The 26,926-nt window shown below is 36.4% G+C and overlaps 3 protein-coding genes across 4 annotated transcripts; 2 read left to right on the top strand and 1 right to left on the bottom strand.

Moving 5' to 3' along the window:
• Positions 1-1,164: 1,164 nt before the first annotated feature.
• LOC123311384 (structural maintenance of chromosomes protein 1A) lies at positions 1,165-26,926 on the bottom strand. Of its 2 annotated transcripts, XM_044895290.1 has the most exons (18): positions 26,598-26,926; positions 26,424-26,544; positions 7,755-7,860; positions 7,553-7,701; positions 7,322-7,490; positions 7,047-7,259; positions 6,723-6,974; positions 6,453-6,667; positions 6,132-6,345; positions 5,372-5,746; positions 5,055-5,309; positions 4,930-4,995; positions 4,613-4,868; positions 4,164-4,468; positions 3,327-3,445; positions 1,703-2,131; positions 1,394-1,646; positions 1,165-1,333 (listed from the first exon to the last, which is right to left on the bottom strand). In XM_044895290.1, the coding sequence occupies exons 1-18, from the start codon at positions 26,707-26,709 to the stop codon at positions 1,271-1,273; spliced, it is 3,672 nt and encodes a 1,223-aa protein (XP_044751225.1). In that variant the 5' UTR covers positions 26,710-26,926; the 3' UTR covers positions 1,165-1,270. The 2 variants fall into 2 exon arrangements, with proteins under 2 accessions (XP_044751225.1, XP_044751234.1); XM_044895299.1 differs by lacking the exons at positions 26,424-26,544; positions 26,598-26,926 and adding an exon at positions 15,853-15,981.
• On the top strand, positions 11,680-15,503 carry LOC123311396 (transmembrane reductase CYB561D2-like). The gene is made up of 2 exons (XM_044895312.1): positions 11,680-11,931; positions 14,955-15,503. The coding sequence occupies exons 1-2, from the start codon at positions 11,791-11,793 to the stop codon at positions 15,477-15,479; spliced, it is 666 nt and encodes a 221-aa protein (XP_044751247.1). The 5' UTR covers positions 11,680-11,790; the 3' UTR covers positions 15,480-15,503.
• On the top strand, positions 21,324-26,082 carry LOC123311405 (transmembrane reductase CYB561D2-like). The gene is made up of 2 exons (XM_044895324.1): positions 21,324-21,738; positions 25,534-26,082. The coding sequence occupies exons 1-2, from the start codon at positions 21,598-21,600 to the stop codon at positions 26,056-26,058; spliced, it is 666 nt and encodes a 221-aa protein (XP_044751259.1). The 5' UTR covers positions 21,324-21,597; the 3' UTR covers positions 26,059-26,082.

Here is a 26,926-nt window from a genome sequence, read left to right as displayed (position 1 = left end):
CATGAAAATCTCACAAACGGTTTTATCGAATGAAATGAATTTCGGAATGCAGTTCTTCATTTATTCGATTAATTTTTTTCGAACACAAGATATCATCCACGTCTTCCAGTTTTCTCATTATGACCATTAGGTACCATGAAAATACCAAAAATTCAGAGAACCCAACTCTTGAAACTAAATTGGATGCTATATTCAATGAATATTTGAACGTTTTGTAAAATAAAAGTATTATTCTTCATATTTTCTCGTATAATGCGCCGTTTTCGAGTAATTTGATGTTTAAAAATAAAAAATATCTGTGATATTCGGAAAATTGGGTGCTTTGCATAGAGAAAGGGTCTCTGGTGCTTTGGCTGAATGGCACTCTGTTTATAAGATCCACAGATGTGTAGTGTCATAGATTCAGCTGAAGGGAATTTTGTTTCTCCAGGGGTGGCATATAGCTCATTATGAAAACTTAAAATGGCCGAATCAGGAAAAATGGTATAGGAAAAAAGCGTTTTTTTTGACCTCAAGAATCTACTGTTAAAATATTTGTACCAGTCAGAGACTCATCCTGTATATTACAAGAGATGATGAAGAACCTTGAAGAATTGATCTATTACATGTATTTTATGAATGAACATGTTGAACATCTCATATCAAAAGAATCTATTTTAGGGAATGTGGACAATGAGAGAAGGTTTTTCTAAATTTTATTGACTACTCTTACTTTGCCGATGTTTCAGAGAATTCTCTTCTTTCTCAAGGATCGTCATATTATAAAGTCAGAATGAAATTAAATTGAAAAAACATGCGTATTCTTTTATATTAGTGGTGATATTATTGCTTTATAAAGATTTTTCTTTTCTCTCGGTGTAGCCCATTCGAGGAAATAAATTCTTATTTTCATCATCAAGCATGGATGTAATGGACCAGCAGATCCTATTATAAGATTAATTAATTTCCCATCTTCAAAAACTTTAAGTTAGAGCCCATTAACTGAACTAGTAAGTATTGTTTGTTCAATACACAGGATCGGCAGAATATCGTTTGCCGTTCTAAACCCAACCTATCTCTATAATCTTTAGTTGCTATAAAGCAATATCTCTATATTCAGAGAGAGAAACAAGTAGATTATGATCACTTATGTACAGGTTGAGGACTAATAAATTAAAACATAAGAACTTTTTATAATTTTATTAAAAATAAAACATTCACATTTTCTCGTTAAAAACATATTCTAAATAACTATAAAATAACTCTTAACTTAAAAAAAATCGACCAATTCTCAGTATTTACTGTATTTGGTCAAGTCCATCAATAGCACCTGGCTCACAAGGCAATCGGCTGGCTGAAAATTAAAAACGCCATAAGAACCATAACACACAAAACGCAATTCCACAAATCATACCTCAGGACAAATTCCAATCAGATTATCGGCATGCGAATAAAATTCCTCTTTAAGAGAAATCACGATTGTTTGGAGCGACTCGGTTTTTTCCGTGATATATTTAGCCACTTTTCCGATATTTGTGTTGTCCAAGGCAGCATCTACCTCATCGAGTACGAAGAACGGGGCAGGTTGATAACTGTGAATTGCAAACAAGAGGGCAAGAGCAGCTACCGTTTTTTCCCCTCCTGACAAATTCGACATAGGCTGGAATCTAAAAACATTCGAATTAATTCACTGATAAATTACCAATCTACACTGGGAAATCACCTCTTTCCTGGAGCTACACAGTTATAATTGATACCATCCAAATAGGGCTCTTCGGGATTCTCAGCTCCCAAAAACGCCTGCGCAGATTGATTCTGAGCCAACGATTTATAAATGGCATCAATCTCGTTGGACACGTGATCGAAACATTTCGTGAATCTGTCGTATCTTTGTTGCTTGATCCTCTCGAAAGCGATTTTGGCTTTCTTGTTTTGTTTTTGCAGATTCTGGAATTCCTCGTTGGTAGACTGCAGTTTCGATTGTGCGCTTTCCAATTTCTGCATGGCTCTTAGATTTGGAGCTTGGATTTTGTTCAAGGTATCAGTCAGCGATTTTATCGAGTTCAATAGCTTATCCGCCTGTCGTTTAATGTCGTCCTTCTCTTCTAGGTCCTTCAGGTTTTCGGATAACATATTGTAGTCGATTTTGATCCTGGAAGGATAGTTGAAATTTGTGATGAAAACTGTGTAAAAGGTGAGTTACATAGCAAATAAAATAGGGAACAAAATAAGGAAATGGCACCCTTGATTAAATTATTTTCTATTTATTACTTTCAGGAATTTATTAATATAATGGAATTCATTACTGGTCCATTATTGGTTTTGAGTTTCTTACCAAAATTGGTAATGGCCATTTTGATGAGTATATACAAGGAAGTATTGATATAGTTAGCCTAGACCAGTTCCATGCATACAAAAATATTGCGTTACCATAGCAAGAAACTCCTTAGAGGTGTCAGTGTGATGTTTGAGGTCAAAAAAGTAAACCAGAGTTACGCAAAAAATTAAAAGAAAGAAGATGTCCACCGAAATTGTGAAAATCGAAAAATTGGAGTATCTAGCCATCATCAGATTTACGAAGATATGCTTTATACCCTTGGTGATCAATGTCCTTCGTATGCGACCGTGAAAAATTGGACTGCAAGCTTCAGAAGAGGTAAATTTTCCATTGAAGATGATGACCGATCGGGAAGGCCAGTTTCTGTGTCAATCCCCGAAAATATCGATGCAGTTCATGACATGATTTTATCAGACCGTCGAATTGGGCTGAAACGGATATCTGAAGCACTGAATATTTCACCAAACGAGTCATCATATAGTTCACGTCAATTTGGACATGAGAAAAATTGCTGCAAAATGGATGCCCAAATGTATGAATGTTGACCAAAAGCGTACAAAGGTAGAAGCATCGCGTTCGATCTGTGCTCGATTTGAAAACGATGTAGACTTCTTAAACCGAATTGTTACTATGGATGAGACTTGGGTACATTTCTACGATCCAGAAACAAAGCAACAATCGATGGAATGGCGACACTCTGGTTCTCCAAGACCCAAGAGTTTCGTGCCCAAAAATCTGCTGGAAAAGTTCTTGCTTCAGTTTTCTGGGATTGCCATGGAGTAATCATGATTGATTTTTTGGATAAGGGTAGAACAATAACCAGAGATTACTATTCGACATTACTGACCACCCTACGGGAAAAAATTAAAGAGAAAAGACGCGGAAAGCTATCCAAAGGTGTTTTGTTTTTGCAGGACAACACCTCTGCACACAAATCTCATGTTGCCATTGCAAAAAATTCTAGATATAATTTAAGAATCTTTCAATATATCCTAATATGAGTATTTACCTGGCTTCCTTCTCCAAATTGGCCGAGCTGGAATCCCCGGAAGAGCTTTGTGATTGAGGATCAGCAGCCACAATGTCTTCCATATTACCAACAAGCATAGGAATAGCAATATCATCCATCTGTAAAACAAGATTAATAGTAGAACTACCTTAGAAGTGGATCAGAAGATCGATAGATTCAATATACACTGGCTTCAAACTAGAGGGTTTATAAGCTCCAGAAGCAAGGGAGTTCACCATTCCTTGATGTAAATCAACAATTGTTACAAAAATTGATACTAGGTATAGCATAAAACAAATCTAATTATGTAGTATGAAATGAAGAAATGTCTAGTTTTCTGTCAAGGATAATCTCCGCTTCTAAATAGGATGTCCCTTCATTGCGATTTTTTGTAATAAGAACTTTTCCTCATTCATGATTTAAAAAGGAATTTGTTCGAAAAATCCCTATACCTGGGGAGGAAAACATTCTAGAGACCCGAAAAATCCGATAAAATTCAAAAAATTTGAAAAAGGCCAGATCGATTCTAACCGAAATCAATAAGATTCTTTGAGGTCTCAAATTAGCACCAACACGCAAAATTTCACATCCGTAGATTAAAAATTGCGAACTGTAGAGTGCCCACTAGAATTTTCGAGGAAAATTCGAATAACTCAAAAACAGTTTTTCTGATTTCAACCAAAAGCTTCTTAACAACGTGCATACGCGAAATCAGGCCGAAATTGTGTACAACAGCTCTAAAATTGCGACATGTAGAGTGCCCACAACAAGACACACACACACAGACAAAAAAAAGTTCCCACAACTGCCTTCAAGCTCCGCAGGATCTTCACTTACCTTGCATTGCATAAGTATTGTATGTCTCTCGCTCCTTTTGCTCTCAATCTTCCCCTCAAAGGAAACAATAGCCTTCTGAGCAGTTTGTACGTCTTTGGCAATCGATCCCACTTCGCGTCTAGCTTTCCCCAACTCTTCTTCCATTCCATCCACCTCCTGCTTCTTGGACAGTCTTTGGGCCTTCAACTGCTCGACCTGCTGAAGATCTTTGTCGATTTCATCCCTGTGTTTCAGTTCCTGCTTTTTACCAGCTTCGAGGCGCTCTTCTTCGTCGTTCACAGTGCGTTCCCATCTGCTAACATTGTCTGAAAATAGAGAATTCGCCAATATGTTCATAAATCATCGAAAAAAATGCCAAAGTTCCCAAAAAGCAGCTACATTGTACCTATGAGACAATAAACTGATGTTACTAGTCAATAAACAAATGCCCCGAGATTCTTTCAACTCACTTTGAGTGTCCCTGCTCCTTTCAAACTCCAAATTGCTGGTTATCCTATTGATCTGCTTCTGGAACTCCAGCCTTTTCTGCTTCCGTTCCTCTTGAGCCCGGAGTTCACGGTCCTCATATTGACGAATATTTTTAACGCCAATCTCCTGACAAAACTTGGAGAAGACAACATCCTCTACACTGTTCATCTTCAACTTGATCTCCTCAATTTGTTGTTCTCTAGATCGCATCGTTTTTTCAATAGCTTCAATTTGTGGCTGTAACATAAACACAAAAGATACATAACCTAAATTTCGAAAATTAAAAAAGTTTACTCACCCCAAATGATGTCATCTCCTCCGTAAGTCTTCCTAGTTCTGTCTCAACAGCTTTGATCTGCTTTTTCTATTACAAAAAAAATATATTGAAAGAAACAGTATGGAATTTACACATCGAATACTTACAGTGCTTTCCATGTCTGTTTTAGCGTAACGCAATCTGGTTTCCAATCCCCTTATCTGTGAATCAACCGTGTTCATTTCAGATTCTTTCCTGGATTTCTTCATCGCTTCCCTGAGTTCTTCCGTAAGCTTCTCCTTCTGCTGTTTCAGTTGGGCCATGTGTTTCTCGTCCCATCTTTTGGCCCTTCTTGCTAAATCCAGAGTACCTCCGGATATGATACCGGATCTCTGATAATAGGTACCATCCAACGCAACAGCCTAAAATACGATAGAAAGCATCATTACTGGAAGATTATTCATGGGTGACAAAAATAACTCACATCGTATCTTCCTCCAAGCTCATAAGCAACCTTATTCGCATCTTCGGGCGTCTCACAGATCAATGCATTGTTAGTGACAAAAAGAATGGCTTTTGCCACACTCTGGGGTTCGTATTGAAGAACATCGTAAAGCAACTTGACACCTTTGGGGTCTGTAATGCTTCTCAACCTCTCTTTCACTGGCACCGATTGAAGATAGTCCAAGGGAAGGAAGGTTTCAGGTTCCAACATTTGTTCTTTCAGATATTTAATACACTGTCGCGCTGTATGTTCAGTATCAACCACTATAGCTTCCATATATTTACCCATGACTTTGGTAATGGGAACATTGTATCTTTTATGGATGGGATGGCAAATATTTATCATACGATCGTACTACGAATAAAAGAGACAAAATTAAAAACGAAGGGAAAACAGATTATATCATTGAGAACGTGCAGACATCGAAGGAGATCAGCGAGAGATCGGTTTCGCTCTCATTTGAGCTCATGAGTATCGCATAACTCAACCAACGATGCCGACCAAATGACGCAGAGGATCTTCTGTTTAAAGTCAGTAGCCGCATCTAAGTACTAAATAAATCGATGCGACACCTGACGTGCAACGACCTAAGCTTTCTCATACATGTAGTCTCAAAAGAAGATCTCTCCTCACGGTGTTCAGCAAGTACTCCTGTCTAGAACCTATGCTGCCGCCAATAATTGTAAATGAAAGCTTCATTTATAAGTAACTATTCAAAAAATTGATTTTTAACACTTACAACTCCTGGATAATTGCTCTTGAATCTTTCAACAATTTCTTGCTTCTTCTTTCTTCTGGAATCTTCATGTTTGTCTGTGCGTGCATCACCCAACTGCTCCAGAACGTCATCTAGCTGTTTCTGGATTTCTTGAACCCTATCTTTAGAAGAACCAACATCAGACTGGAGATCAACAAGCATCTGTTTCTGATCCTGCAGAGCTTGTTGGCTAGATCTGAAAAGGGGGTCAAAACAGATTGAAAATGGAAGAAATACGGGTAACCAAAGGCCCAAAAGTACTGAATAGTTTGCAGCAAACAAAAAAATATGATTTTATTTTACCTGATATGTTCAGCTAATTTATCGATTCTTTTTTCCATCTCTTCTTTTTCGTGGCATTTCTGCCTGTGTCTATTTTCGTTATCAGTTCTCATTCTGAGGAGGTTGTCAAGTTTATCCTGATCGGCCTTTTGTTCACGGTTAACCGAGTCGAGTTCCTGCATGTACCTTGCCGATCGCTTGGCCGCTTCTTCCTTCAGTCGGTGATACTCACGAACCTAACAAAATTGAAAAAAATAACATCCCACTATTGTTCCAAGCTGAAATAAATACCTGCGCGTCTTCTAAATGTACATCTCTTCCTTGACTTTGTGATTCTCCAGCAATCTGTTCTTCGTACTCAGCCTTAGTCCTTTCAACTTCAGCCAGCTCATCTTCCAACTTCTTTATATCGTTCATGTGAGCTTCGTGCGCCTTGCGCGCTTGTTCTAGGGTTTTGATAGCTCCGTCCAGCTTTTTTTGCATGTGAGAGACTCTTTCTTTCGACTTTATGAACTGAGGTCTCTTCTTAGAAATCTCCACTTCCTAAAAGTCATTATTACGCAAATCATTCGAGATCTAAAAAAAAACGTTATTCATCTGGTTCTATAAACTTACCACTTCTCTAATATCTTGTTCTATCTTAGCTAAATCTCTGTTCAATTTTCCGTGTTCCTTCTTTTTCTCTTTCAAAGCTTCTTCGGCTTTTTCCTTTCTCTTCTCTATTTTATCCAACTCCTTTTGTTTGCCCTTGATTTCCATCTCCAAGTTCTTCATTTCACGTTCATTGTGGTACAGTCTGAACAACTGATGTTCAACTTGTTTGTCGGTCTGAAATTAAAAATTGTATATGAACTTAATCGATCCATCCAGAGTGTGTGGCATTGAATTACCAGGTCATCTTTTAAACGGGCGTATTTATCAGCTTCTTCTTTCTCCAACTTGGCTTCCTTTCGTTCTGCATTTATGCCTTTTTTTCTCTGGTAGGCAAAATTGATTTCTTCCTGGGCTTTCAACATCTGTTGCTTCAGTTTATCGTATTCTTCTTTCAGGGCTCCGGAGCTGAAAGATAAAAAATGTGAAATTAGTTTCACTAATCATATCATTAAGTTCAGCGAACTTACCCGCTGATTTCTTCAAAAAGTCCAGTCATTTCTTTAGGGTTTTTCATGGCCACCGATTCTACAGCGCCTTGAAATACCAAGAAGTTTTTGGCCTTGACGTTTATCCTAAGTTTCTCTAGTTCCCCTAGGTATTCGTTGTTGGAAACCACCTATGAAACATGGTTCTTTAAAAATTCGAAAACGATTTGAATAATACACTTACATTTCCATCTATGCGATATTCCGAAGAGGAGCCTTGGACTGATCTCTGAAATGATATTTCTTTACCAGTTTCATCGTCCAAGGAGAATACAGCAGTTACTGAAGCACTGAAAAAAGGATTTAGGTAACATAAAAATTAATTCAATGCCTTGTTCATGATTCTATGTGGAAGTTGACTTGATGAGACGCTGTTATTCATTGGTGAAGTGGCGAATAAAAATTTAACTAATTATGAGCATAATTTTCACTCCATATTATTCGAAAATTTGAAAGACAATTTTTTTTGATCTCCATCAACAAACTACACTGCGCAAAAAAATTAACGCACATTATGGAAATCTCAAATTTATTCTACAACTGAAGGTGTTCTCAATGATAATTATTTTTATCAGAATTATTCTTGCATATGTTATCCACTTTCAACGGTTTTCTTCAATACAGATGTTTTTTTCCAGCAGGAATAAAAATAGATGATATTATCAGATTTTGAATGTATTGGCTCCATTCTAAAATCAGTTGTTCTCGATCAATTCTAGTGATCAATAGTTTTTCTTTCGTTTGATTTTCTACACTCGATCGCTATGCAACGCGAAACACGCAATTTGACCCAAGAGGAATGTGCCCAAGCGGTAGTTTTGCGAGAAGAAGGGTGGACATACACAAGAATTGCAGAAAGGTTTGGAGTTTCCCATACAAGTGTGTCCAGAATGTTGCAGCGATTCAGGGAGACAGGTATGAATGTCCGAAGACCAGGACAGGGTAGACCACGGGTAACAATTGCCATTCAAGAACGTTACTTGAGAGTTTCTTCGTTGAGACAACGGTTTGCAACCGCTCGCCTCCTTCAAATTCAACTTGAGCAAACTCATGAGGTGCAAATTAGCACTCAGACAATAAGAAATCGCCTCAGAGAATATGATTTAAGGCCTCATGTCGCGGCAAGAGGCCCAGCTCTTACCCCAATCCATCGAAGGCGTTTGGATTTTGCGAGAGAGCATATCCATTGGGAAGAGGCCGATTGGGAAAGAGTTCTCTTCACAGATGAGTCTAGATTCTGCCTCTACCATTATGATCGACGTTCCCTTGTATACAGACGTCTACATGAAAGAAATGCTCAGTGCAATTTCCTGAATACTACTGGTTTCGGGGATCGATTATGGTATGGAGTGGAATATTTTTGACTGCTCGCACAGACCTAGTGGTTGTTGATAATGGAGCTATGAATGCTGATAAGTATATAAGGAAGATTCTTGAAGAGCATGTAGTGCCATTTGCCCCATACATTGTTGAAAATTTCATTTTTATGGACGATAATGCCAGACCCCATCGTGCGCGCATCGTTCAGGAGTACCTTGAAGAGGTTGAAGTCTCTCGAATGGAATGGCCAGCAAGAAGTCCAGATCTCAATCGGATTGAGCAGGTTTGGGACAACCTCAATAGAAGGCTGAGAAGTTCAGAAAATCATCCAGCTACTCTTACCCCAGGTTTCATAAAGCTTGATCATGGAATCAACGCTTGATTAACAAATAGACGTCAATTTGTTTTCAATCAATAATTCAGTCATAATCATTCAGAATATCATTCTCGCATCAAATTATGATGTTTATACGTCCATTCAATTATTCTCAATTCCTACTTCTTCAATATATTCAGAAATGAAAAGGTTTCATTGATTTCGTTTTAGTAATCGAGTGACTGTCAAACCGTTTATCGGACAATCAAAGTTTTATGAAATCCACTGTTATGACTTAGGAATCCAACTCGGAGAAATCTGGGAAGGATTAGATCAGAACATTTTAAGATCTCTCATTTAGAGTATGAACCGTCTTTGCCGAGCTGTAATTAACGCAAGGGGTGGAAATACCAAGTATTAAATTACTTATCAGCATTTCAGTATTTTGAAAATTGTTCATTTCTCTTCTTTCACATAAAATTCGGTGAAATACTGAATTTTTCTTCAATTTAATGTGTCTTGTTTCGTTCAAAACCTTCCCGAGAGATCATAAAAAATAAGTTATAAAGTCAATGTAGAGTTAATTTTCATTAAAAATTGAGATTTTCAGAATGTGCGTTAATTTTTTTGCGCAGTGTATGTTTCAAATCTGACTAATGTTCATTTCGATGTTGTAAATATAACGGTTCACGAATGTGGATCGTCATTCAAAATAATCTTCCATTAACTATGCAGGATTCTCGTCCTTACTTTCCTTGCCTATCTTGCTACACAAATGAAGCATTAAACAATCGATCAATTTAGCCCAATCCACTTCTACGATATGTTTCATAATGAATGATCGTACTCATATTATTTAATATGATGTTATTATCTTTCAATGAAAAACAGAAAATTATCTCTGTCGATATCATTTCGAGAACGATGCGAACTTGACTGTCATGCTAGGTGAATGTTGGAGGATTTGAAGATTCACAAAACTCGAATAAGACGTAGTCTTTTGAGCGTTGTCACTCTCAAAAATTGCAAGTAATTCACGGCTTCGTTGTGATATCGGGTAAATCTGATACTGATATCACATGGAAGGAAAAATGCTATATATATTACAAATCTGAACCTCAGAACCATCGTATCATCCGAAGAGTCCAAAAACAGCGATTTTTTGGTTCCGGCTGAATATTATGATATTCTCTATGGAACCACATTATCGTATGTTTGCGAGAAATATATTTCATGGACTCAGGAGTAAGTAAGAGCTATAAGACCCAAGGTATGTATGTATGTTTGAGCCAAACTACAATATGCTTTCGGCCTCTTTTGAAACGTAGATCAGTCGTGACTTTGGGGTACAGATATACAGGGTGATTCATAACTATTGGGACATAGGCTAAGGCAGATTGTTTGGACCAAAATATGGCGATAGGACCAAATATACCTCAATAAAATATTGCCGTGAAAAAAGATAGAGGGCGTTAAAGTTGAATTTTTTTTCGTTTTTTGCTAATTATTTCACTGTATATTTTTTCATCCGTTTTCAAAAAAACACAATTGAGTAGTTCAGAGCATCGGAAGGGGATTTGAAGTAACGATTTATATATTTTATTTATTTATTTTGACGATAAAGCATAACACGACTCTACAAAAAAATTTTTGTTCTTTGTCCTAACGTTTATACTAGGATTTTCCGGTTAATTATGCACAAAAACTAAAAGAAAATAACTTTTTTTGGTATAAAGTTTGCTTTTGTGATAGTTATAGTATTAATAGTCGTTCTTCATTTTTTTATAATTTTTAATAATTCAAAAAGATCGTCCGATGAGAGTGGGGTGTTTACGTTTATAAGGTGCCGCTAGAGGGCACTCGAGTCATAAACAATGATCAGGTGATGTTTACTAGCCCAGACAAACTTCAAATATCGTCAAGAAAGTGTAAATAATATGCTGATGCATTTTGTTTTATATGTGGTCAATTTATTATAATTCGTGACGTGAAATACGAATTAAAGACATCTCACGTTCTCTCTGAAGCCTATGAAGCATATTTTGACTTTCCTGTTTGGAATCACGACAAGCCATGGGCTCCACATGTTGCTTGTTTTTATTGTAAATGCTATTGTTGAATCAGTCTCCTAAACACAGAAGCAAACTTTTTCATGCCATATATTTTTTTTTCGTCTAATTCGGATCTAAACTATCGAAATTTTATGCTTTGCAGTCAAAGTCAAATTTGGTGTTGACCCGTGTAATTAAAAACAATGTAACATAAAAAGAATAAACTCAAATTAAATGTTCTACGTGGCCTCCTACGACTTCTATGCCTTTTCTAATTCTTTTAATAAAGGCCTTTCGAACTTCGAACAAAATACTACTCTGTCCCCTTATAAAAAATTCAACTTTAACGCCCTCTAATCTTTTTCCACAGCAATATTTTATTCAGGTATATTAGGTCCTATCGCCATATGATAGGATATGATCTGTGACAAGACAGATAATAACCGCCAGATCCTAATGCTCTACGGCAATCCGAATATTCGCATTCGCCCGCGAGTCATTCAATAAATAATACCCAGCCGAAAGTTCTGAACATGGCGAGGAGGAAGCTCGGGACGGACGTGAACAACGTGGTGCAATTCTTCGAATTTGTGTTTGTGCTGATGATATTCCTCCTGTTTTTCCGCACCGAATATATGGTTTTGAATGTGCACGTATTTCATTCCACCGTAGCAGTGAGTATCGGTGCGAACTGAGGAAATAATTCATTCCCAGAAATTGTCAGTTTATTGTTTTGAAACAAGCCGATTCCGAAAAACGCTAAGAATTTCATACAAAGTTCCGAAATCATGCAAATGCCGAATATTCCGATTTTTCCTCTCCAAATCATGAGGATGCGGACTCCGCGCCATTTGTGAGGAAAATTAGGCATGTTCTCTTGTTGAAAACTAGGGGTTCACATACCCCTATACACGGTGTCCCGAAATTAATGCAACAAAATTAGGTCACAAATTTTCGATACAAAATAATAATAATAGGAAAGTCCAATTGAAAAACTTTCTTGTCTTTGCAAGTTCATCATGTAACGCAAGAATTTTTCGATATTCGATATACAAGGTATCTCAAAATGCTTGATTTTGGCTGTTTCTGGTACTTCTAGACTAGATAGGTAAAAACTTTGAGAGGAATCCTGGGCTCGATTTTCGTGAAAAGTCCATAACTGAAAACTGTTTCACGATATCTTCATTTGTCTTGAAGATATTTTGATATTTTGTCGATTTCGAAAATGTGCCGTAGTAACTTCTTTATTTTCAAAAATATCTGAAAGCGGTAAAAACTTTCTACAGGCACTTTTTTATTGGAAATACGATACCATATTTAACTCTTTTATATCTCTTGTACTAAGGGTGGAAAAAACAACTTCCTTATTTTAAATATGAATGCATTGTTTTTTTGTTCTCATCATCCAAAAAAAAAAATAGCTTTTCAAAAATATATAAATGTCGATATATTACTTCCTTGCTCAAGGCAAAATCACCATTTCAGTAAAATTTCTATATTTGATAGAATTCTATGAAACTATTGACTTCAAAATTGTCCACTACCAATAAATCTCTATCTTTATAATACGAATTGAAACTTTCCGTTCATGTAATTTCATTTGTTAGCTGAAAGCTAAAACACCTATAACTTCAATAAAATCATGTAATTCATGTTACACTCAATTAGAATAAATTTCGAACACGATTTCTATGATAAATTTTAATACCTATAACTTATAAGAAGTTTGGATTCAATGTATGGGTTGCAATTGTGAACGGAAGATTTCTGGGACCTAAAATATATGAAAAAATTTGGATACGCGGGCTTATTTTAATATTTCAGAGAATTTTGTTGAGGAGTATATTGACAATATTAATCTCAGTGAATCGAGGTTGTTTTCTTATCAGCAGGATGGCGCACCTGCTCATAATTCGCAACGAACTAAAATCAAATTGAATAGTTTATTAGAGAATCAGTGGATGGAAACGCATGGTCCTATTGCCCGGCCAGCAAGATCACCAGACCTCAATCTTTAAGTTTTCTTCGTGTGGGGATATGTTAAAAATAAAATTTGCAAGACTCCAGTCATTAATAGGGCTGATTTAGAGCAGACAGTCAGGAACGCCATCAGAGGCATTTCCCCAGTTATGCTGTTGAATTCAGTGAATTCTTTTATACAAAGAAGTAGAATTTCTTTACAGAATAATGGAACTCAATTTGAGAACTTCTTATAAGTTATAGGTATTAAAATTTATCATAGAAATCGTGTACGAAATTTATTCCAATTGAGTGTAACATGAATTACATGATTTTTTTGAAGTTATAGGTGTTTTAGCTTTCAGCTAACAAATGAACGGAAAGTTGCAATTCGTATCATAAAGATAGAGATTTATTGGTAGTGGACAATTTTGAAGTCAATAAATTCATAGAATTCTATCAAATATAAAAATTTTACTGAAATAGTGATTTTGCCTTGAGTAAGGAAGTAATATATCGTCATATATATATTTTTGAAAAGCTATTTTTTTTTGCATGATATGAGGCCAAAAAAAGTATGCATTCATATTTAAAATAACGAAGTTGTTTTTTTTCCATCCTTAGTAAAAGAGATAAAAAAAATGAATATAGTACCGTATTCCCAGTGAAAAAGTTCCTACAGAAAGTTTATTTTCGGAAAAAAGAAGTTATGGCACATTTTCGAAATCGACGAAATATCAAAATTTGATTATATCTTCAAGAGAAGTGAAGATATCTTGAAACGGTTTTCAGTTATGGACTTCTCACCAAAATCGAGCAGAGGACTAATTTCAACGTTTTTACCTATCTAGTCTGGAAGTACCAGGAACTGCCAAAATCAAGCAATTTGGGATACCCTGTATATTGAGATTTCGCATATAATAAAACTGAGTACCAAATTCAGTCATTTCTTATGACCGGATTCTGAGATGAAAAGAAAAGACTTTTTTGAGGGCAAAAATTCAAGGGGCTGTAACTCCTGGCAAAAACAAAAAATGGGTGTCTCCTGATTTTGTCTTGAGAATCTGTGACCGAATTTTTTGTATCAACTTGGGGACAGACTGTATAAAATTCCAATTAATTTCTATCGTGATTGAGGAAGTTCATCCAGGCTAAATGAAATCCTCATTGGAAAACTCACACTGGCATTAAGAATTGCAAAACTGAAAGTGAAACTTCCGGCTCAGAATTTTCAATGATTTTGAGTGTTGACGGAACGTCTTTGAGTATTGTGAAAATGCAATTCTTAATTTTTCACAATAGTCAAAGACGTTCCGTCAACACTCAAAATCATTGAAAATTCTGAGCCGGGAGTTTCACTTTCAGTTTTGTAATCCTGAATCTTCAAAAATAGCCAATAGCCATACGTTTTTTTGTGTGCCCATAAACACTTTTGTCCCACCTGAAAAAGATTACTTTCCCAATTTCATCCACCCAGCACCCAAAATTATCACTCCCACCCCAAGTATTTGAAAAAAGAAAGTGCCAAAATTCTTTTCATATGATGTATAATTCTTAATCCGTTACCATTCTCGATGTTAACAGAAATGTTTTGAGGCATATTCTAGCTAAGAAACTAACTTATGTGAAATAATATATAATTATAATCTCAATGGCAGTGCTTGTTCTTGCCCTAATCCCACAAAATCCAATTTTCTCATAATAATACATAACACTGACACAACTTTCAACATTTCAGTGGCTCGTTAGTATGACACAAGGTCTCTTGGCTCTACACACAGTGAATCCAGTGGTCAAGAAGATTCTTGGAAAAGACAAAGTGTTCAACCATTGGGTTATAGAGAGTGTTGGCCTATTAGGTGCGACTCTAGGTTTCATTGCTGCATATAAAGACAAAATCGATAAGGCTGAACCACATTTTTTCTCCTGGCATGCCTTTCTGGGAATTATCGGATATGCGTTATCGTTATTGAGTGGTTTGAACGGTATACCTGCATTATACCGGAAGGAGCTCAAGCAATATATTTCACCTGAGTTGAATAAAAATATTCACATTATCACAGGAACTTTAGGATTTATAATAGGTGGTTTCAGTCTTATAGTATCACTTTATAGCAATTGGTACACTGAAAGGACGAGGTCGTCTCCAACAAGCTTCATTTTAGGCGTTTTTCTAATAACGAGTATTATGGTATGGGCCTCAATTAAACCCATAGGAAAAGTAAAAAATATGTTGTTGAAAGGTTTTTCCAAAAACGATTAGTGCATATTAAATTATTTCAAATCAGACATTCTTTTATTTACTGTATTTAAAGATTGGCAAATTTTAACTGGTTTTATCATTTTTGACCTAAATACATTACTATAATACCAAAAATATTTGGTGAACTAGGTCAATTGTTTTGTATTCTCTTCATATAATATTGACTGCCACTTCTTAATACTGTAGAAAATCTAGCAGCAGCATAAACAAGGGTTTTTTGATACTGCTACTACGAATTTAAAAATGGTAACAAATTACTTTATTTGTGTGTAACTCCTGGTTAACTTTATCAAGCCCTGAGATAAACTAAGAAAGAATGAATGAGCAATGAAACCAATCAAATGAAAGATAAAACACTAAGCGTATGACAAACCTTCTTGAAATAGGTCTACTGATAGCAGCCCCATGAACCAAATCGCTAAGCCTTTTCACTCTCAAACTTTGCGTCCTTTCTCCCATCACAAAACTGATGGCATCCATGAAATTTGTACCTCAGAACCATCATATCAAAAAGTACAAAAAAGCGATTTTTTGGTTCCAGCTGATTATTATGATATTCTCTATGGAACCACATTATCGTATGTCTGCGAGAAATATATTTTATGGACTCAGGAGTACAATATGCTTTCGGCCTCTTCTGAAACGTAGATAAGTCTTGACTTTGGGGTACAGAGAGACAGGGTGATTCATAACTATTGGGACTAAGGGCAGATTGTTTGGACCAAAATATGGCGATAGGACCAAATATACCTCAATAAAATATTGCTTTATTTCGACGATAAATGTAACATAAAAAGAATAAACTTAAATTAAATGTTCTACGTGGCCTCCTCCGACTTCTATGCCTTTTCTAATTCTTTTAATAAAGAACTTCCGAACTTCTAACAAAATATTATTCTGTCCCCTTGAAAAAATTTTAAACTTTAACGCCCTCTATCTTTTTCCACAGCAATATTTTATTGAGGTATATTAGGTCCTATCGCCATATGTTGGTCCAAACAATCTGCCTTTAGCCTATGTCCCAATAGTTATTAATCACCCTTTATCTTAGGTGATATTTGGATAAGAAAATGGGGGGATTTTCTTCATTGTTGGAATTCATTTTACTGTTGAAATAGAAAGAGAAAAATAAAACATAAAGCTGAAACATCCGTTTTTTTATTTCAAAGTTGGAATCCATTTAAATCTCCAGCTCTTACATACAGGGTGTATTCAAGGGTGAGGCTGTTTTTTTAACAGAAGGTAGAACTGGTCAAAATGAAGCTTTTCACCAAAAATCACCTACACAAAACTTTCAAAATGACAAAGTTGAAAAAAAAAAACATTGAAAGTGATTACTAAAATAGATCCAAATACGACTCTAGATCATATATTATGTTTTCTGAATTATCGAGAGCAATTGGAAAAAACTCATCTTGTGATGACTCAGTCATATGGATTCATTTAGGAACTTGGCCCGTTTGATATTTACGTAGGAATGAAACTGGAAACTTAGGTGAGATGATTTATTTTGATGTCTTTTACCTTCTGTCAAAAGAAAGCCTCATCTTTGAAAACACCCTGTATACAGGGTGAGTCTTTGAGACTCGTACAAAAATTTTAACAGTAACAAGAAACAAAAAGAAGTGTTTCTTTCGACCTCAAGAATCTACTATTAAAATATTTGTACGAGTCAAAGACTCACCCTATATAGAGTGATTAAAAAGTAACGGACAAAATTCACATCTTTGGTATTTACTATTTTGTAGAAAAATTCTCGATCAAGTGTATTTTCATTTTAATTTATGCATCTTTTCGTGTATAATTGACGAGTTCGTCATAGACCCTGTACGAGGGGTTGGAGGGTACTTGATTTTTCTTAAATGCCAATCCTCTTGTGAAGAAATCTTTGATACAATTTTGATATTGGGATTCCAAATTAGTCCGCTCCTTTTTGAAAAAAATGGCTTCGACTGTTACTGATGTTTCATAATGGCAGCTGATTTTGGTGGTTTCAGAGAGTGCATAATATTTAGTTCATGTAGGTCTAAATTTCGTACAAAACCCTTGTTTTGTACTGCGATGAATATGTTAGATATGTGTTAACTAAGAAGCATTTGGGGGGAGTGACAATGCTCCAACCTTAGAATATAGAATAACAGGAAGGAGCATATTGCTCATTTCAATTTGACCGGAATAGAGGAGAAATATGGCCGACATATATTTCCGTTTCAACAGTGGCGTAGGACAATGAAGTTTCCAAAAAACTAACTTCAATAGTCAGTTGATTCTGATTAATCAAAAAAATTAAGAAAGCACTGACGTAAAATCAGAAGCTTTTTCAAGCTCGTTCAAATTGATAATCAAAGCGGAAATTCACCCCGCCTAACACTGCTTGGCTATATACTTAATGGTAATAAGGTCTATGACTTAACATCACCTACGCCCATGGAGTGTTATTGTCATGGGATAACCTTGTTATGTCATGAAATTCAGAAACTCATAATTAATACCTGATATTCAGCTTAAAAAATCACCTACCTATGAATTATTCACGCTAAAATATCCAAAATCCTTATTTCCAGCAAATTTCAAGAATCCAAATTACCAAAATTAAGTTAAAACATCACTTTGTTCATTTGGCCACAGATAACAGAATCATTTGACTTCCAAGTCTGCCACTTTTCAAATCAGAACTTGGAAGACCAATATGGCCGTTTCCGTCGCACAATTCCCATCACATTTATTCGAAAAAGCTCCTTCCTGATATTCTATGTTCTAAGGCTCCAACTGATAAATCATGTAGTGAATAGTCTCTGAACAGCCTAAAAACTTGAAGACAAAGAATTGCAGGCATTACTAGATGAATAATTGGAATCCATGGGAATCATTCGAAAGCAAGGCAATTGAGTGTCCTTGTAATGTCCTTGTAATGAACAGTGAGACGTTAAAAGGCCTCATATCGTCGTAAAAAAATATTTAGAAACGCTCAAGTGAATCATTTTACCACACCCTTCTGATAACAGGTTGCTCCAATAGTTGGGGAGCCGACGATGCTAAATCGGGATTTACTCGAGCGTCGTGGAGACCTAGTGGATTTTGAAGATTAGATGGTAGAGAGAAAAAAAGGTTCTATGATGTATGCACTTTCAGCGGTGGGGAAAGCGTCTGCAGGGTCTCAAAGATGTAAAAAAAAATCGTCAGGTGTACATACTCGAGCGTGTCAGATTAATATACTGTATATGCCCTACGTGTCTCTGATAAATTAATTCATGCTTATCTGACAGTTTGCGCGGAGGGACTGGCCGTACGGAGTTGAAAATGGTGAAAAAAAAATTCCAGCGTGTCAGATTTTTGGAGGATATGTTTATTGGACCCAAAGGAAGCTACTTTTCAAGGGACTGACAATTTGGACGTGACGGAAGGTCACAGCAGTCCTTTGAAAATGTAAAAAAAAAATCGTTACTTGTACATACTCGAGCGTGTCAGATTTTCATACAGATGGTTAATCTCGGTGTTGTAGACGTGTTGATCCATTAATCTGACAATAATCAGGGGGGGTTTTCTTAATTTGACACTTTGAAGATGATAAAAATGCTTTTTTTTCGAATATTCATTATGGAAGTTTTTGTATTCATTATGGAAGTTGTAGATAATAAAATTCTACACAACTTTTGTCTGAAGCAATTTTACATACTAACCGTTCTCGAGTTAGAGGGCGATAAGGGCGAGGAGTTAGCCACACATGCGAAAGGACAAGGTCAATGTAGAATCCCAGTCTAATTTACATTGATCCAATTTTCAAAATGACAAATGATGATAATTTCGAAATAAGTCACAAAAATTTTAGTGTTGTCTCTGACTGAATCTTAGAATGTACTATTCTCCAACGAGTGAATTTTCGCGCTATGGAAAATCATGGCACGTCTTGGAGTACCCGAAAAATTCTTAGCAGAGTGTGAAAGCCTTCATACCAACAACACCGCTAGAATACAGCATAATGGTTCTACAACCGACCATTTCTCAACCAACTCTGGAATAAAACAAGGCTGCGTATTAGCGCTTTACTGTTCAATATTTTCGCCATAGCTGTGTCGATGATTGCTGACATGAGTATGCCTGTAAGAGGCGTTGGGATAAGATTCAGATTTGATGGAGGCTTGTTTAACCTGAAGCGCCTCACAGTAAAAACCAGTACCAAGTTTATCACTGAACTTCAATATGCAGACGACTGTTCACTTATCGCTAGCAGCTCGGAGGATCTACAGATAATGTTGGACACCTATAAACATATATACGAAGCTTTAGGCCTTAGACTCAATATCGACAAAACCAAAATCCTGGTTAGTCCGCCAGAAAGCCTTCCAACAGATATCAGCCTGGAGAATGAAACTCTAGAACAGGTCGAGCAGTTCAAATACTTGGGAAGCTTCATAAATACTAGGGCTAACCTTGACACGGAAATACACAACCGTATCAATTCGGCATCACGGGCATTCTGGAAGCTAAAGGATAGAGTGTTTCAAAATCACGACTTCAATCTGAAGACCAAGACAGCTGTTTACAAGGCAGTGGTCCTCCCAACGCTTCTTTACGGGAGCGAAAGCTGGACGCCCTACAGGCGACATATTAAACAGCTTGAACAAACGCAACAACGTCATCTAAGACAGATAATGCACATCAGATGGTTCCACAAAGTTTCGAATGCAGAAGTCTTGCAGCGCGCGAGTTGTACAACAATTGAGACTCAAGTAACGAGGGCCTGACTCAGATGGAGCGGCCACATTTTGAGGATGCAAGACACAAGACTCCCCAAAATAGCTCTATATGGCGAATTCACTGAGGGAGCCCGGAAACCAGGAGGCCAGTACAAGCGGTTTAAGGATACACTACATCAATCCCTAAAATCAGTTAATGCCAATCATAACTGGGAACAACTAGCATTAGACAGGTCACAGTGGAGGTCTTTGGTACACAGTTATAATGGAGACTCGAGAAGAATACAGCGGTGGCCAGATCTGGTTGGTGACTATCCATGCCCGGAGTGTGGTAAGATATGTAGGTCACGGTTGGGACTCTACAGTCACAGGAGAGCACACAGTCGCAATAAGCCCTGAAAAATTATAAGTCTGTCGCACCTTTTTTTTTCCTTTCTTCTTCATTTCTTTTTTTCGTCTTTTTGTAGACTCATTCCCGGCAACGGGATACAGCAATGAATGAATGATGAATTTTCGCTTCGGCATGTATCACAAAACACCTCGCATTAATCGCCATATATCTCAAAAACGTTTGAACGTAAAAAAAATTGCTTAGGACAAAATTTGTAGAAAATGTTATGCTCTACAACTTTTATAATGAATGGGAAAAAGATTTGGGGACCAGAGGAGGAGATAATTCAAAGAAACTGATTTTTGTGACCTTTATGGCCAATTTTTATTTTTTCGGCTCGCTTAAACTGTCAGATTATATTTTTTCCGTTATTCTTGAATCATTAGCTTCAAAATAAGAAACAACGCCACCGCGCTCGAGAATGTACACGTGACGTTTTTTTTTGCAACTTTGGCGCCCTCCCACACATTTTCGACACGCTTAAATTGTCAGATTAAGAGAATATATACTTTTCAACAAGTAATTAACCACATATATCTTAATCTGACACGCTCGAGCATGTACGATGATCGTTTTTTTTTACTATTCTGACAGGCTGTTCTAGACTATTCCCCCTATATACAGGTCTAATTTTTGGTAGAGGTACTCTACAGGGTCCAAGGTATGTCCCCTTATATTAATCTGACACGCTCGAGTAAATCCCGAATTTCCCTCTTCGGCTCCCCAACTACAACGGATGCAGAACGATTTGGCAAGTCACCGGCTCATTTCGTTCGCAGAAATCAAAAATTGGCTCCCAAATTTTCGGAAACACCCCGGTATTTAGTCCAGTCGCATCATCGAAGGTTGATGATGATGATCTACCGAGATCTCTCTCTAAATAAACAAGCCGTCGGTTCCGAAATGAATTGCGAGAACAGCGTGACAAGACAGATAATTACCGCCAGATCCTAATGCTCTACGGCAATCCGAATATTCGCATTCGCCCGCGAGTCATTCAATAAATAATACCTAGCCGAAAGTTCTGAACATGGCGAGGAGGAAGCTCGAGACCGACGTGAACAACGTGGTGCAATTCTTCGAATTTGTGTTTGTGCTGATGATATTCCTCCTGTTTTTCCGCACCGAATTTATGATTTTGAACGTGCACGTATTTCATTCCACCATAGCAGTGAGTATCGGTGCGAACTGAGGAAATAATTCAACTTATCGCAGGTCTCGATTAGACGATTGCGATCGTTACATCAGATTGTTGTTTATTATTATGTCGGTTCATTATTTACAACGAACCTTTGGAATTTAACCCTCAACTGCTATCGTTGGGGTCAAATTTGACCCCACTCGTCATTAATCGTGTATAATTGTATGAACGCATCGCTGTAGATTCTTCCGCCTCTAGGTATTCTCAGTACTCACTGTGCCTGTGCCGATAGTGAGTGCATCTTATTCTCGACTGCACTAGCAAAGAGTAACCAACAAGAGGTTTCACTCTGTCAATTTACAAGGCGAAATCTGACTCATGGAATTTTAACCTTGGAGTGGGGACACGATACGCGCCAGAATACTGCGAACAGAATCATCCGCAGTCAAATGGAGAATCTGGGCGTCCAATCAAATTGCGAGTTGCGAACCGAACGAATATCGGCAGATATCGGCTTTCGTTTTCGTATCCTGTCGGAAACGAATCAATTTCCGTTTATGAAAATAATGCGACTTCTTTCAAAATAGTTCGAATATCGAATTATGAGTATTCCCTCAAGGTCATTGAAACCCAACCGGCCAAAATGACAGAGTGCATCCTCTTGTTGGTTACTCTTTGGCACTAGTTTACGCGATCTGATTGTCTTGGGGTCAGTTTGTACCCCACCACAGTACTCACGCGAAAAATTTCGGGCTTCTTGATATATTGAAAAATTACTTCTTCATAATTGAAGATGGCAAATTCAGATAGTATAGTGGTAGAAGGAAAACTCATGAATGCTGAGCAGGTCATGTCTTATTTGAGCGAATTGGATACGGATTTTCATAGTGATGAAGAAATTTTTCATGAGGATGACCGTATGAGCGACGCAGAAAGTCAACATAGCATTCATGATACTGATTCGAATATTTCTGAGACAGAATCAGAAGACAATATTGAGACACATAGTCGAAATACAAATTACTTTCATGGAAAAAATAATTTCCATGCATTGCATTGAGTGCAATACGTATTTTAGAGCATCCGAAATTTTGATCCCCAAAAATTAGGCGGCAGTTTTTTTTTAATGCAATATAATGCAATTTTTTTACTTTTCAGTACTAATCTTACTCCTCATAAGCTGAACACCAGCAATAGTTTTCAACAAAGAAATCAATAATGTTGTAGAGGATAGCTGTAAATGAAGCCTTACATTGCAGCAATTTTTTTTTTATTATTTGAGTAATCGTTGTTTTCTTTTCGAAATGTTCAAATTATTTGATGAATAAATGTTTATTTCACTTCAGCAGACTTTGAACTTCACTCAATAAACAAAAAACTATCAAATATAGACAATTTTCATGGGTAGACATAGTTCAAAGTTTTGGGGTCAGAATTTACCCCACCATATAAGAATCGTTATATGAAATGACGATAGCAGTTGAGGGTTAATTGGAAGAAAAATGTAATCTCTATGTCCCTGAAGTTGTCAGTTTATTGTTTTGAAACCAGCCGATTCCGAAAAACGCTGAGTATTTTATTCGAAGTATACAAATTTTTTGAAATCATGCAAATGCCAAATATTCCGATTTTTACTTTCCAAATCATGAGGACTTCGCGCCATTTGTATGGAAATTAGGCATGTTCTCTCGTTGAAAACTAGGGGTTTACATACCCCTATACACGTTGTCCCGAAATTAATGCAACAAAATTAGGTCACAAATTACCGATACAAAATAATAATAATAGGAAAGTCCAATTGAAAAAAATTTAGAGTACGATCCCAGAGCGACCAGACATAACTTATTTTCACATAGATGAAACTTTAGAATCTCAGTTGAGTTTTATGTGCTTTGAATACCAGAGAACTTGTGTGGCTTGTCTAGTGACACCTGGGAAAATACCAGGTGGCAAAGGTAACTAAAAATGAGTGTTACTTAACTTATTTTCACATGGCTGATTTTTATATATATATATGTTTTAAAAAATATTATTCTGAAGTTATATTATGAGTGACAGATACTTTCCATGGGCCAAAACTCTTGCCAGACGCTTTGAAGCTGCACAAAAAATAAATGAACTTTACTTATTTTCACATGTCTGGTATTGAAAATTGAAATATGCCATTGAAGTGCGGGTAACTATAAAAAAGTTATATTTCATCATTCAGACAAATAGTAGTGACCAAACATCCCCTAAACATGAAAATTATTTAGCCGTATGTGAGCGCGAGAGCATACATGCATGCATGCGTTTCATAGTGGGTGAGACTATGGTAACTCAGTTATCTTTCACAATCTGTTTGCAGTCCCTGTATACTATAAATTGCTCGCACATGGCACATACACATACCTAAGATTATCAACTCTTGCACATACACAGCACATACTTATACACAATAGATTAACTGACATTTATAGTCCCTTGTTAATTCAGATACAATGGGGTAGTATTTTCTTTCGAATTCTTAAATAGTTAATGGACAGGCATGTCCCTTATTAAACGAATAATTCTTTTATATCTTCGTAGATGCCACGTTTTGCAGCAATCGATTGCAGTACAGTACAGTCTCGATTCTCCGAAATAATGAAGACCAAAGTGATTTCGCATAATCGAAATTTTGCAAATAGGAGTTTAGGATGCCTGTATCATAAGATCGAGAAGAAAATAAGTAAAGATAATTTATTTTTTGTGCAGCTTCAAAGCGTCTGGTAACAGTTTTGGCCCATGGAAAGTGTCTGTCACTTATAATATAACTTCAGAATAATATTCTTTAAAACATATATAAAAATCAGCCATGATAAAATAAGTAACAGTTATTTTTAGTTACCTTTGCCACCTGATATCTGCCCAGGTGTCACTAGGCAAACTCCACAAGTTTGCAGGTATTCAAAGCACATGAGACTCTACTGAGATCCTAAAGTTTCATCTGTGTGAAAATAAGTTATGTCTGGTCGCTCTGGGATCTTGGACTATTTGCAATTTCATCATGTAACGCAAGAATTTTTTGATATTCGATATACATTGAGATTTCGCATATCATAGAACTGTGTACCAAATTCGGTACTTTTCTTATGACCGGATTCTGAGATAAAAAGAAGATTGTTTTTAGGGCAAAAATTCAGGGGCTGAAACTCCTGGCAAAAACGAAAAATGGGTTTCTCCTGATTTTGTCTTGAGAATCTGTGACTAAATTTTTTGCATTAATTTGGGGACAGTATAAAATTCCAATTAATTTCTATCGTGATTGAGGAAGTTCATCAAGGCTAAATCAAATCCTCAATTCATATTGGAAAACTCACACCACTTGGAGAGCACAAAACTAAAAATCACTATGTTTAAAAGATCACTGTGACTTTGGGAGTTGCATTTTCACAATACTCAAAGACGTTCCGTCAACACTCAAAATTGAAAATTCTGAGCCGGAAGTTTCACTTTCAGTTTTGTAACCCTGTATTTGAAAAAATAGCCAATAGCCATACGTATTTTTGTGCTCATGAACACTTTTGCCCCATGACAAAAAGATTACTTTTCTAGCTTCATCCACCCAGCACCCAAAAGTAACACTCCCACCGAAATTCTTTTCATATGATGTATAATTCTTAATCCATTACCATTCTCGATGTTAACAGAAATGTTTTGAGGCATATTCTAGCTAAGAAACTAACTTATGTAAAATAATATATAATTATAATCTCAACGACAGTGCTTGTTCTTGCCCTAATCCCACAATATCCAATTTTCTCATAATAATACATAACACTGACACAACTTTCAACATTTCAGTGGCTCGTTAGTATGACACAAGGTCTCTTGGCTCTACACACAGTGAATCCAGTGGTCAAGAAGATTCTTGGAAAAGACAAAGTGTTCAACCACTGGGTTATAGAGAGTGTTGGCTTATTAGGTGCGACTCTAGGTTTCGCTAGTGCATATAAAGACAAAATCGATAAGGACGAACCACATTTTTTCTCCTGGCATGCCTTACTGGGAATTATCGGATATGCGTTATCGTTATTGAGTGGTTTAAACGGTATACCTGCATTATACCGGAAGGAGCTCAAGCAATATATTTCACCTGAATTGAATAAAAATATTCACATTATCACAGGAACTTTAGGATTTATAATAGGTGGTTTCAGTCTTATAGTATCACTTTATAGCAATTGGTACATTGAAAAGACAAGGTCATCTCCAACAAGCTTCATTTTAGGCGTTTTTCTAATAACAAGTATTATGGTATGGGCCTCAATTAAACCCATAGGAAAAGTAAAAAATATGTTGTTGAAAGGTTTTTCCAAAAACGATTAGTACATATTAAATTATTTCAAATCAGACATTTTTTTATTTACTGTATTTAAAGTTAGGCAAATTTTAACTGGTTTTTGACCTAAATATATTACTATAGTAGCAAAAATATTAGGTGAACTAGGTCAATTGTTTTGTATTCTCTTCATATAATATTGACTGCCACTTCTTAATACTGTAGAAAATCTAGCAGCAGCATAAACAAGGGTTTTTTGATACTGCTACTACAAATTTAAAAATGGTAACAAATTACTTTATTTGTGTGTAACTCCTGGTTAACTTTATCAAGCCCTGAGATAAACTAAGAAAGAATGAATGAGCAATGAAACCAATTAAATGAAAGGTAAAACACTAAGCGTATGACAAACCTTCTTGAAATAGGTCTACTGATAGCAGCCCCATGAATCAAATCGCTAAGCCTTTTCACTCTCAAACTTTGCGTCCTTTCTCCCATCACAAAACTGATGGCATCCATGAAATTTGATTTACCTAAAAAAGCATTTTTGTTTTATATGAATCAGACTTGAGTTTTCCCACATTACCTGATCCATTGGGACCAATAACAGCATTAAAAGGCTTAAGGGGTCCTATAACACGATGACCTCTATATGATTTGAAATTTTCTACCTCGATATATTTTAATCGGGGTGGCATTTTCTTCGATATCTGTTATTCTTCCAAGCTCTAGATCTTCAGGTTGTCTTTGATATTAATGAATCGTCGTATTCGTTTTCTACCTAGCGAATTTTTTCAGAGTTAAGATTTCTAGTGCTTGTACTTAAACTCAGATTTTACAATTCAATAAGATAAATTAAAAATTTTCCAATAGTAAATAAACGGTGAACAAATTTTGTACTCGGTTGATTTACAA

This window comes from Coccinella septempunctata, chromosome 1 (genome assembly GCF_907165205.1).
Source record: "Coccinella septempunctata chromosome 1, icCocSept1.1, whole genome shotgun sequence".
In the NCBI taxonomy this organism is placed as follows: Eukaryota; Metazoa; Arthropoda; class Insecta; order Coleoptera; family Coccinellidae; genus Coccinella; species Coccinella septempunctata.
This window is presented reverse-complemented; position numbering and strand designations above follow the sequence as displayed.